We start from the raw sequence: 12,202 nt of genomic DNA, 5'->3' as shown, positions 1-12,202 counted from the left end.
CACCATGTAAAAATTACTGACATGGCAGATTCGCACGGGACTAAAATTACGGATGTGGTGTTTTGTTTTTGTGCACATAAATACATTACCCGACCTCCCCCAGTAAAATTATCTGATGTATTGTACATTCATCAGATGTTGTACCAAGCCTAATCCATTTGCAATGCAAACATTCCAGAATTCGATTGAAGTAGATCTTTATAGCCGAGAGATTAACCAAGATATTGGCCAGCAATTTGCAATTTCTCTCCCGCTGTGACTTATGCTTTGAAAAGCACCACTGGAGGCAGAAAAAAAGAAATGTAAAAGTGACCAGTAGCCCTATTCCCGGATCCTACCACAACAATGCCATGTATTTTATCGAACTGGTCAGAGTGGTTCTGGTTGTAATTTAGTTGTCAAGCAGGTGTGATTTCCCCTTGTAGACTGGACTCGGACTCCTTGAGAGAAACCCAATTACAATGTAGATCCAGTGCAGGGGGCGACCCAAAGGGCCTTTTGACCTTCAGGATGGTGATGATGACGCACTGCCAGGTAGTGCGTCATCATCCCACTCTAAAGCCTTGCTCATGCCACGCTGAAGTTGTTTTCATCATCCCCAGCCCCACATACTCGTTTCTTCCTTAGACTTTGATCTGTAGGAGGCCCCAGAACGGCGACGGGCACACCGGAGAGGCAGGAAGCGGGAAAATTGGTTCTTGATTGCGGGCGGTCGTGTTGTAAATTGGACCGCTGACGTGAATGATCTTTGAAAGGACGGCTAAGGGTTCTGCGGGGGTGGCGGTGGGCATTGAAGTTTTTTTTTAAATTTTGTTGTGTGAAAGAGAAGTCGAGTGCCAGTGATACATTTTAAAGTAGGAGACCATGTCTGTAGAAAACGGGCCAGCGTTCTGTAGACCTTCAGAAGGCCACCTGGGGGATCGCAAGATCCCTCCGCTTCTCTGACCATCCACATTTTATTTGTCACATGCTTGACATTTCTTACTGATGGGTCGTTTTCCAACAATGCAGCGTTAAAGATAATAGAAATAGTGACAGTGAATAACAATAAAGAGTACAAATAACATGGCAAATATCCAAAAAGCCTTTTGTGTCCAACACAAATAGGCAGGCAAAGGGTCTCCTTTAAAAACTCGCAATCACATTTCGAGGGTTGTATGGGTAGGTTAAGAAAAGGCTTTGGTGTGGTAGAGGGAGACTTTGAATGTGTTGACAGAAACATTCAATGAATTGGAATTGTTTTCCTTTTCAAACACCACTCTCTCCCTGTACAACCTGTTGATGTTCGATACACTAGTAGTCTATGCACTCTGCATATCAATGCATTTGGAGGGAAAACAATAAACATTTTCTGTCTTTTGTGGCGTTTTTGATTACATGCGTCCCATTGCTGTTCCTTTGTGTTATGAATGTTGTGATTGCAGGATTGTAATTAGAGGACTCAACGAATGTGATTGAATTAAATCAAATGTAAATAAGGGGGGGGGGGATGAAAACCTTGATTAATGTATTGAAGGAAATTTGCAGCAAGGCATGACCTTCCATAGTAATTTCCAGGATCTCATCCTTTGAAAAACATGTCTATGTTGCATAGAGAATTAGAATATGCTGGCAGAATCAGAAAAACAGGTGTTATACACAGCATGATGAGAGATGTCTCTTGACACATTAATCTGCCTTTAAATTGGTTCCACCTTTTCAGGATTGATACAGTGCAGATGGACCTTGTTGTCGTCAAGTGATTGACCCGCTTGTAATTGAAATATCTACACCGGCTGCCTACGTTCTTTAGTCAATGTCACAGATATGGCATGGTTTCCCCATTCTCACAGCATGGGGGCTATAGTTTAAAAATACCTATTCACTCATGAAGAGCAACAATATTTATCTTTGAGCTCCCTCCCTTTCTTCCCTCGTTCCCTCCCACTGTGAGGAGGGTATCTGTTGAGTGCCGCTACTATTTCCCATAGCAAGTTCCTGGCTCCTGCTCAGAGAGCTCAATGAATCTAGGTGCTCAACTGGTACAAAGTAGCCAGGCAGTGCAGCAACACTCTGGTCCAAAGTGCCCACTTCAGCGAGAAAAGGAGGTGGGCCAGAGACTGAAAAACGCGTCAAAATTCTAAACTGAAAAAGGGTGGCACCGGCGCTCGACTCCCACTCCACACCGTCGTTGCGCACCCAGCTCACCAAGCCTGGATGGATAAAAGGGAAGCTAGGAAGCACAGTCCAGAGACTCTTTATTTGCAGCTCATCAGCTCTCCTCTGCTCTACTCAGAAGCCAGCAAAGTGTACAGCTGTAGTCTCGTCAAAACTAGCAGGACTTCTGGATCACTGAGCAAGACCGGGACAGGGGGGCAACATGGGTGCTTTGATGGTCATCTTTTCTCTTCAGAAAGATCAGAGGCGCAAAAGGACAGGTAGGCCAGGGTGTGTGGGGGGGAGGGGAGGGGGGGGGGTTGGTATGCAGGATGGTGGTCGTAATCACTAAACTAGATTACCCTAACTACTGAAGACATTGAGGTAATGTGCTCAATTGTTTATTATTTTCAAAGACAAGACCTGAAAGAGAGCCTTATCTTTTCATTCTCTAATATGTGTTTTCTCTGTTGTATTTGCAACATGTTTTAGGGTGTTTGTTTTCTTCAATCCCGTACAGACTTGTCCATTAGTAATGTGTTGTTGGGTTCATTATACTCCTATATGAATTAATGTGCCAGACCACCAGACCATGAAATTGACTCCACATTATTTACCCCTTGAACTTTCAAATGCCACTTTTCACAATTTAAATGGGTAATCAGGGATTGATACATACATTTCTGAACTTTGAAATGAATGACATATAGCCATTGATTCTTGAAGAATATAACTTAAAGCTAAAAAGTTTAGTTCAACTGGCATCCGAACCCAAAATATAAACTAGTTTTTTTAAACAATGTAATTGTAAACAAACACTGTATAGCTTCAAAACATGGTTAAAACTCTAATGTTCATCCCATGGATGAATTTGAGTGTTTTATGAATTTGAGTGGTTACTCCAGCTCCATCCCTCAGCTATTTACCAAAAAAGTGATGCAGTGACTGCTTTGTTGAGTGCTATGCAGAAATCGCTCCGCCATTTCCTGGTTGCAAAAATTTGAATAGTTTGCCTAATTTCAGTTTAAGTGACAAAACAAGCAAGTATAGCGTAGAGAATTATTGTACCATCTAAACCGCTGTGTAATATATTTTCCATAACCAACAATATTGTATTTTCAGCTGTTTGAAGCTGGTGTACAAAACCAAAAGTAAGATGCAAAAAACGAAACTTAAGAATGGGAAGCATAGAAATAACGCTCATAGAACAGATCTACTGCTTCTTAGACTTGCTTGCAATGAGAATGACAGATCTATAACTCACAGTTTTATGTGCATTTGGTCGGGTTGCCCAAAAAGTTACATATTGCAGCTTTAAAACAGAGTTTAAGACCATAATTTAAGGACAATGAAATATTTAATAGGTGGTCAGTCATGGTGGTAGTGGTGGGGGTCGTAAGTTGTCAAAAGTTATATTTAGTCGTTTGGTGCTGTAGGAGAGACTGATCACTGATGGATCACTCTTATCTTAAGTCATATTTCATTGACGTATTGTGAAACAAGCTTTAAGATAAATGAATGGGGGAGCCTGGTTAACTCTCTTAGGCAATAGATCAGTTTGGACAGCTCTGTCTGTGCACATTTCACCAGAACCCAGATAGGAGAACATGTGGACCAGGGAGGCACAACTACCCTCCATAAACTCTTAAAGGTAAATTTCTAAAATGTTCAACTTCATATTCATCATCTCCAGCACCACCCCAACATCACCATATGTGAAAATAGCGCATTTTTGTTTTGTGGGGAAAAAAAGTTAAAGGAAGATGAGCGTTTCCAATAACATCATCAACCAATTAATAGACAATTAGTAGGCAATGCCTACTACTCATAATTGCTTAAAATCACACTTATCTTCCTCAATCTTTTTTTCAACAAAAAAGTATAGAAATGTGCTATCTTCACACGTTGATGTCGGGGTGGTGCTGGAGATGATTAATATGAAGTTGAACATTTTAGAAATGTCCCTTTTAAGCTGAAATCAAGATTTGCAAACCTCCAAATGGATGAATACTCACTCACTGTGCTCAGCATTGTAATGAGCTCTTATTATTCTGGTTTATATTATTTAGCATTTCTTCATGAAGACACGTGTGTGTGTGTGTGTGTGTGTGTGTGTGTGTGTGTAGTTCAAACCCAGACTGAGCTCCTGGGACCATCACAGTGGATGGCAGCGATGATGAATTGGGCTGATTCTTTGCATGGTAAATGCATGGGGCCAGAAGCCCTGAGTGCCACTCCACTACCCACTCGGTGTCTCACATTAATTACCAAAGCTGCACTCACCTACATGTGAAGAGCTACTGTTTTAGTTAGCGCCTAGCCAACCATAACCTCCAACTCCTCTCTACTCTACTCCATTCAGACCCACTCTTTTGAAGTGTCTCAAGGTGAAGAGATCTGAGAGTGTACGCTAGTTATGGTGGTTCAGTATGATGGTAGGTCCACCAAAACCATATAAATCAGTTTCTATAGAGTTATATATGTAATTCTATGGGTAGGTCTAGATCTATTGTGCATTTTGTTGTGGACATCACCGGCTCTGACTCTTTTGTTCAGGGTTGGTCTGAGTGGGTTTTGAGCTACTGAAGTATTGTGAAATGATGTGACAGTGTAGTTATGGTGGTTTCATTATGATTGTAGGTTTAGGTGTAGTGGGCTTGTTGTCGACGTAATCTGCTGTGACTCGATCTTTTCAGGGTTTGTTTGTGAGTGGGGTTGGCGTAGGAGTGCTGCACTCGATGCATTATCTCTCAGATAGAAACTGCAAAATATCAAGTGACTCAACCCCTTAGTGGGTAAATGGATGTCTGTTTTGTACTTTTCTAATCTGTCAAATGGAGGTGAATGGTTGTATAAGCAAGCACTAAATGTTTTCCACCACTTCCTCTGCACTGCTCATTTAGTTTTTTAAGTTTCATGTTAATATCATGTAATTTATCAAGCAGAAAAGGCCAATTTAAACTATATCATGATGTACCACACTCGAGTGATGCGTGACCTTGCCTGATACTTGGATGAGCTTCCTGATCTAATGCATAGGCTTTAGCTCAAGAGACCAAAATGGTCTTGTAGCATGTAGAAGACCTGGGTTTGAACCCAGTTGGTCACACATGCGTTTTCTTCTTTCCGGCAATCCCAGTACATTTGTTAATTGATTGCTGTGATCTCCCTCTGTTTCGGTGGAGGGGTACCGAGTGGGTCGTGTTGCTGGCCGGGCCCTGGTATAGGCCTTCTGGTGTTTACAGAACTACGAGAGACTTGTGACATCCGCAGGGAGAGCAGCTGCCACTAAACCCAGGGTACTGCTCAGCCATGATCACCCCATTTTCCACTCTGCTCACACGGTGGAAGTGCTACTTACTCACATTCCCTACGTGTTTATATGTTGTGTTGTGTGTCTGTTTGAGCGTGAATTTTGTTACAGAGCCCTAAAGTTGTAAAAGTCGTCATCGCATTCTGATTACATGGTTGCCATTCACTCAGTGCTACTAAATCACACAGTTCATGGACACTCTACTAAGCAACACATACAGTGCATAAAGTAGCTTCATAGCATGCCTTTATACCACACTGTGTATTGCTACTGTCCATAAAATGAGACTTTAAAACGAAGGTTCTGATTATTTTTGATCACTAAAGATCCATGGCATTTATCACAAGAGGGTTGTTCGCTTTTGAAAAGGGCACAACTCTATTGCTTTCAAAACACACTTATTTACAGAGCAAATCCATAGCAGAGACCTCACTTGGTTAGTTGAACGTTTTTTAAAAAGCATATTACTGCCGATTAGAGCTCTGCTACCTGACCCGAGCCAGATGGGCCCCAAAATTATACAGTACATCGGTTAAGGTAGGGCCTGTTTTTTTTCATCAATAACTAGGGTACGGGTAGGGCTCGGGTATCACTAAATTAATCTCTAACATTGTGAAGCTGAGCCATTTGCTCGTGCTCTGCTGCGCAATAGTCATATCTGACTAAGATCATAAAATGGTGTCAGAAGTGCTTCAACCTCATCAAATATAAAACAGGAGAGATTATTTCACCGAAAATGTTCCTTGAGTTTTGTCGGAGTTTAGAGTAAAAAGAGAAAAAGTCGCTAACAGCTCTCATGTCTCATCATTGAGCAGCGCAAGCAGAGCTGTTGCTATGGATACTCACAGACCCAGAGATGTCATGAGCAGAGCGCAAGTGACAGACATCGAGGTGCAGCTAATGGATTTACTAACAGAGGAAGTTGTTTCTGATTTTGGGCTGGTCTTTAATTTGGCAGAAGCAATGTGGCCTGGGTAGGGTAGGGCCTGAACATTGCAGGAATTTTATTGAACCCTTATTTTACCAGGTAAGTTTACAGCAACGCCCTGGGGAATAGTTTCAAGGGAGAGGAGTGGGGATCAATGAGCCTATTGGAAGCTGGGGATTATTAGGTGGCCATGATGGTATGAGGGCCAGATTGGGAATTTATCTGCGACTCCGGGGTTAACACCCCTACTCTTACGAAAGGACACCCATTTTAATTTCTAGTGAACAATGGAGTGGTTGCTTCTTAGAAGAGCACGTAATGTGTGCATTTCTAGACATCTTTGAAAAGAAAGTCAGTTAAAGAGCTTTTTTATGTCTCAAAGGGGCAGTGTTGTATTCTGAGTCTGTGAGGGTAGCATAATTTGTCTGATTCTCTATAATAATGATATGGGAATAATAATGCATTAAACAACATTTTCAGTCACCACCTTGTCTGAAGGACAAGTGGATAAACTGGTTCATGTCAAGTCCTCCATGTTTTTTTCTAAAGTCTCATGGAATGTAGGCCTACATTGAACACCACACATTTGCTGCTACTGTAGGCTGAATGATAGAACGGCTATTTCCATGTTAAAATGTTATGGGATACATTTTTTTATGGTAGGCCACTCTGGTAGGCCTACGTTATGATCAAATAGCCACAGTAGCCTACTTGGCCACTGTTAAAACTGTAACTTAAAGTGGGTACAGCCTCAGTGTTCACAGTAAACGGGCGCCGGAAGTTGCTCAGAATTTTCACAATGTTCAAGTTTTGAGGTGACATTGGTTATCAGTATGCATACATTACACTGCTTGTCTGGATAGAACTAATGAATGTATGGGTTTGCTAACCAACCAGAGATGCCCCCCCCACCCCACACACACACACTCCTAAAGGACACTAGTCACTCAAAGATCACAAATACACATTGTCCATTTTTGGACATCCCTACTACCTGGAGAATACTTGTCCTCTCACCTTGTCACTCAAACTGCAGTTGATTTATGTAGTGTTAGTAACTGGTATAGCCCTATTGGCGATGCAGAGCCTCGGGTTGAAGTTAACATCGATCCTCATAAAGCTAGTCTGGTTCCTTGGCTCTCAAGATTTAGTTTAGTTTATTAGTATCCTGCACATGCAGCGGCTACTCTTCTTGGGGTCAAGTCTCGGTGACTGTGGGTGCTGAGCTGTAGAGTGTGGAACCATCAGCATATATAGGCATTCTAGGTTCTTGTAAGATAAGTGGCAAATCATTTGTAAAAATAGAGAAAAGTAATGGCCCAAGAGATGTTGGTTGATTCAACAACTCACCAATATCATTCATTAGTGTGAAGTTAACTCTTTATCCTTTGAAGGATGCGTAGGATTGCAAACACCAATGGATCGATCTTCTATTTCAAAGCCATGGAGTCTATTAAAATGAGATTAAATAAATGTTCATAGTCTCTGTCGCATAGAGTAGGCCAGAAGGCTAAACTGAAAAACCTCTATCAAATAAAACAATGGCGGAGCCGCAAAAGTACTTCTGTGCAAGGGTGTTTATTTCCGTAGTGATTCCGGATGAAAAACAGTACTGCCACCAGAAGTATACATTATGGGGACAGCTAAACAGTGCTGCTCCATCAAAAAGGTTCCCACCTTTGAACTGAAAGAGAGGCTCCTTTTGTAGGGGAAGCCCCTCCCATCAGAACATACCAAACTCATTAATGAATTAAGCAATTACGAACATCAAAGCCTACATTTTCCACTCAGCTAAACATATCATGAATTATATTCATTGAACCTTTGCAATCGGTTTCTCATAATACAATATAGCACAATATAACACATTTACAGTATCCCATCACTGCTGACATGGTGTCTTCAATACACCCATTCACATGAACGCGCCATTTGGGACAGGCACTACAAAGCCAGCCCGATTGCCGTAGCTCGGATCCTTATTCCAGCATACCCGGAAGCTACAGAGACGGAGAGAGAGGAACAGAAACAAACAAACAGTGCACTCATCCATAACATTGATAAGTACAATAAATGTCACTTAAATTAAACATGAAAGCTTGTCTGTATATTCCTTATACCAGACCAAACTGTTACTGAAGGGAGGTAAGAATAATGTGTGTAATGTATGAACTGAGATCGCTAAATTAACTTGTGTGTCTACCCACATTGCTAGCATAGCTGAACACAGAACAGGGAGGGGGAGATGAGTGTGGGTGTGTTAGCTTACCAAATGCTGCCCACGGCCAGTGACGGACTTCTCCGTCACAGTCTCTCAAATATCCATACTTTGTCAAAATTTAATACTAACAATATAGCTATCCAAACACCTCATCCAAACACCCCTCATCTTCCATCCCTAAGAACCAAATGAGATCTCACTTATTTTTCAAAGTCACTTTTGAAGCATTGCTGTGTTGACACACAGATTGAAATGGTGGGGTCACAGAGGTTGGTTTTTAGGGGGTACTTGTTGCCATAAACATGTTTTTTTTTCTTCTTCATAACGTTGTGTGGCCCTTGACACGATCACTTGCTTCCTATAATTAATCACGTGTCTCCTTGGGGTATACACTGACAGATATATTAGGAAGGCTTCCTAAAGGCCTTCCCACACTGTACGTCAGATTCAGTCTTACAATAATTCCATGTCACACTGTGTGATCTTTACCAAATTAAAATCTTGATATCAACATGGCCAGATTTTACGATTGGCTTCAGTTTTGTCTTCACATTCTGCCATTGGCTTGCGAGGCTACGTCAGCCAACGAAGGCTACATCAACTGCAGTAGTGTATTTGATCTAAGCATGTGCCAGCACCAGCAGCGCAAGCCTCCGTCTATGCTTATGCGTGAGAGAGTTCTGAAAAAAAATCTTAGAAATTGTTTTCACATACCAACTTTTTACAGTGAGGGGAAAAAAGTATTTGATCCCCTGCTGATTTTGTACGTTTGCCCACTGACAAAGACATGATCAGTCTATAATTTTAATGGTAGGTTTATTTGAACAGTGAGAGACAGAATAACAACAACAAAATCCAGAAAAACGCATGTCAATAATGTTATAAATTAATTTGCATTTTAATGAGGGAAATAAGTATTTGACCCCTCTGCAAAACATGACCCAGTACTTGGTGGCAAAACCCTTGTAGGCAATCACAGAGGTCAGACATTTCTTGTAGTTGGCCACCAGGTTTGCACACATCTCAGGAGGGATTTTGTTCCACTCCTCTTTGCAGATCTTCTCCAAGTCATTAAGGTTTCGAGGCTGACGTTTGGCAACTCGAACCTTCAGCTCCCTCCACAGATTTTCTATGGGATTAAGGTCTGGAGACTGGCTAGGCCACTCCAGGACCTTAATGTGCTTCTTCTTGAGCCACTCCTTTGTTGCCTTGGCCGTGTGCTTTGGGTCATTGTCATGCTGGAATACCCATCCACGACCCATTTTCAATAACCTGGCTGAGGGAAGGAGGTTCTCACCCAAGATTTGATGGTACATGGCCCCGTCCATCGTCCCTTTGATGCAGTGAAGTTGTCCTGTCCCCTTATCAGAAAAACACCCCCAAAGCATAATGTTTTCACCTCCATGTTTGACGGTGGGGATGGTGTTCTTGGGGTCATAGGCAGCATTCCTCCTCCAAACACGGTGAGTTGAGTTGATGCCAAAGAGCTCGATTTTGGTCTCATCTGACCACAACACTTTCACCCAGTTCTCCTCTGAATCATTCAGATGTTCATTGGCAAACTTCAGACGGCCCTGTATATGTGCTACAATCTTGTCCTTGACATCCTTGGAGAGCTCTTTGGTCTTGGCCATGGTGGAGAGTTTGGAATCTGATTGATTGATTGCTTCTGTGGACAGGTGTCTTTTATACAGGTAACAAGCTGAGATTAGGAGCACTCCCTTTAAGTGTGTGCTCCTAATCTCAGCTCATTACCTGTATAAAAGACACCTGGGAGCCAGAAATCTTTCTGATTGAGAGAGGGTCAAATACTTATTTCCCTAATTTAAAATGCAAATCAATTTATAACATTTTTGACATGCGTTTTTCAAGATTTTTGTTGTTGTTATTCTGTCTCTCACTGTTCAAATAAACCTACCATTAAAATTATAGACTGATCATTTCTTTGTCAGTGTGAAAACATACAAAATCAGCAGGGGATCAAATACTTTTTTCCCTCACTGTATGTCAGAACTCGGAATCAAAAAGGCTTCCCAAAAATAACATGGTAGAACGTTTATTTTGATTGCAGATTTTGTGCATTTATCAAAATCTCAATCAGGTAGCCTGATTTCAGATGTCATGTAAACAAGATTATTATGGAAATCGTTCTTCTTGCAACGCATGCAAACTTTTAAATCAAACTATAATAATAATAGGACTATTCACAATACTCAGTGCCGGCCATGTTCCTATTGGTCAGTCACCGGGATCGGCTCGTTAAACCAGCCATAATACACGATAAAAGCTCAACATTTGACACTGCCATAATATTGTCGGAGCCTACGGCTGCACGCAGTAGTACTTAATCGGCAGACCTAGACCCTGTCACACTGAATGAGCCAAGACGTCCAACAATAGTTTACGACCTAAGAATTTGCCCACGGCGTGGAAATTTTGTCTGGGACGGCAAAATCTTGGCATAAGACTGCTAAAATCGTACAGTCTGTGCGGGCCTGTGATGAATGACTAGCATCACTCTTAGGGGCCTGGAAGATGTGTGGCTCAGTTGGTATAGCATGGCGCTTGCAACACCAGTGTTGTGGGTTCCGATCCCACGGGTGACCAGTACGAAAAAGTACAAATGTATGCACTCACCAGGGGTTGGAACCAAAATTATTTTCCAATCGTTTAGTTTTATATATATATTATTTTTTCGTTCCAATGTTCCGACCTGCTAAGTTAAGTTCTGACCGGTTCGAACCCCAAAAAAGTAACGGTTTATATAGTTCCTTTCTGTTCCTTTTTAAACCTCTGAAATAATCTTTAAAAAAAATATATTTTAAACATTTAGCTCGATATTAAATTACTTCACCAATCAGTGCAGATAGAGCATCTTGCTATGGAGCGGGCAAGCTATAGTTATTTTTGCCTAGGCAACCTAGGCTATACTTGTTCATATGTGCGATGGACAGACAAGTGTAGGGCGCGAGATTTGACTGACATTTTCTACAGCTGCACCATCGAGAGCATCCTGACTGGTTGCATCACTACCTGGTATGGCAACTGCTCAGCCTCCGACCGTAAGGCACTACAGAGGGTAGTGCGTACGGCCCAGTACATCACTGGGGCCAAGCTTCCTTCCATCCAGGACCTCTATACCAAGTGGTGTCAGAGGAAGGCTCTGTTCTCTCTGCTACCGCACGGCAAGCGGTACCGGCACGCCATGTCTAGGGTCCAAGAGGCTTCTAAACAGCTTCTACCCCCAAGCCATAAGACTCTTGAACATCTAATCAAATGGCTACCCAGACTATTTGCATTGCCCCCCCCCTCAATTACCTTGACTAACCGGTGCCCCCGCACATCGACTCTGTACTGGTACCCCAATTACCTTGACTAACCGGTGCCCCCGCACATTGACTCTGTACCGGTACCCCCTGTATATAGCCTCTTTTTACTGCTGCTCTTTAATTACAGTTGAAGTCGGAAGTGTTCATACACTCAGGTTGGAGTCATTAAAACTTGTTTTTCAACCACTCCACAAATTTCTTGTTTACAAACTATAGTTTTGGCAAGTCGATTAGGACATCTACTTTGTGCATGACACAAGTAATTGTTCCAACAA

The 12,202-nt window shown here is 42.0% G+C and overlaps 1 protein-coding gene across 3 annotated transcripts in view; it reads left to right on the top strand.

The window, feature by feature from the left end:
* The window catches only part of LOC121554377 (Kv channel-interacting protein 4), a 285,233-nt gene that overhangs the window by 148,278 nt on the left and 124,753 nt on the right, over positions 1-12,202 (top strand). The window contains exon 1 of one of the 3 annotated variants that reach the window (XM_045211961.1): positions 2,245-2,417. The exons of the other annotated variants lie outside the window; for them this stretch is intronic. Coding sequence (XP_045067896.1) covers positions 2,360-2,417 — 58 coding nt within the window. The 5' untranslated portion in view covers positions 2,245-2,359. Of the gene's footprint in view, positions 1-2,244; positions 2,418-12,202 lie in introns of those variants that run through there. 3 annotated transcript variants of the gene reach the window in all.

The sequence above is a fragment of the Coregonus clupeaformis genome, chromosome 39 (assembly GCF_020615455.1).
Source record: "Coregonus clupeaformis isolate EN_2021a chromosome 39, ASM2061545v1, whole genome shotgun sequence".
In the NCBI taxonomy this organism is placed as follows: domain Eukaryota; kingdom Metazoa; phylum Chordata; class Actinopteri; order Salmoniformes; family Salmonidae; genus Coregonus; species Coregonus clupeaformis.
The sequence above is the reverse complement of the archived record's forward strand: the minus strand, read 5'-3'. Positions and strand labels throughout refer to the sequence as shown.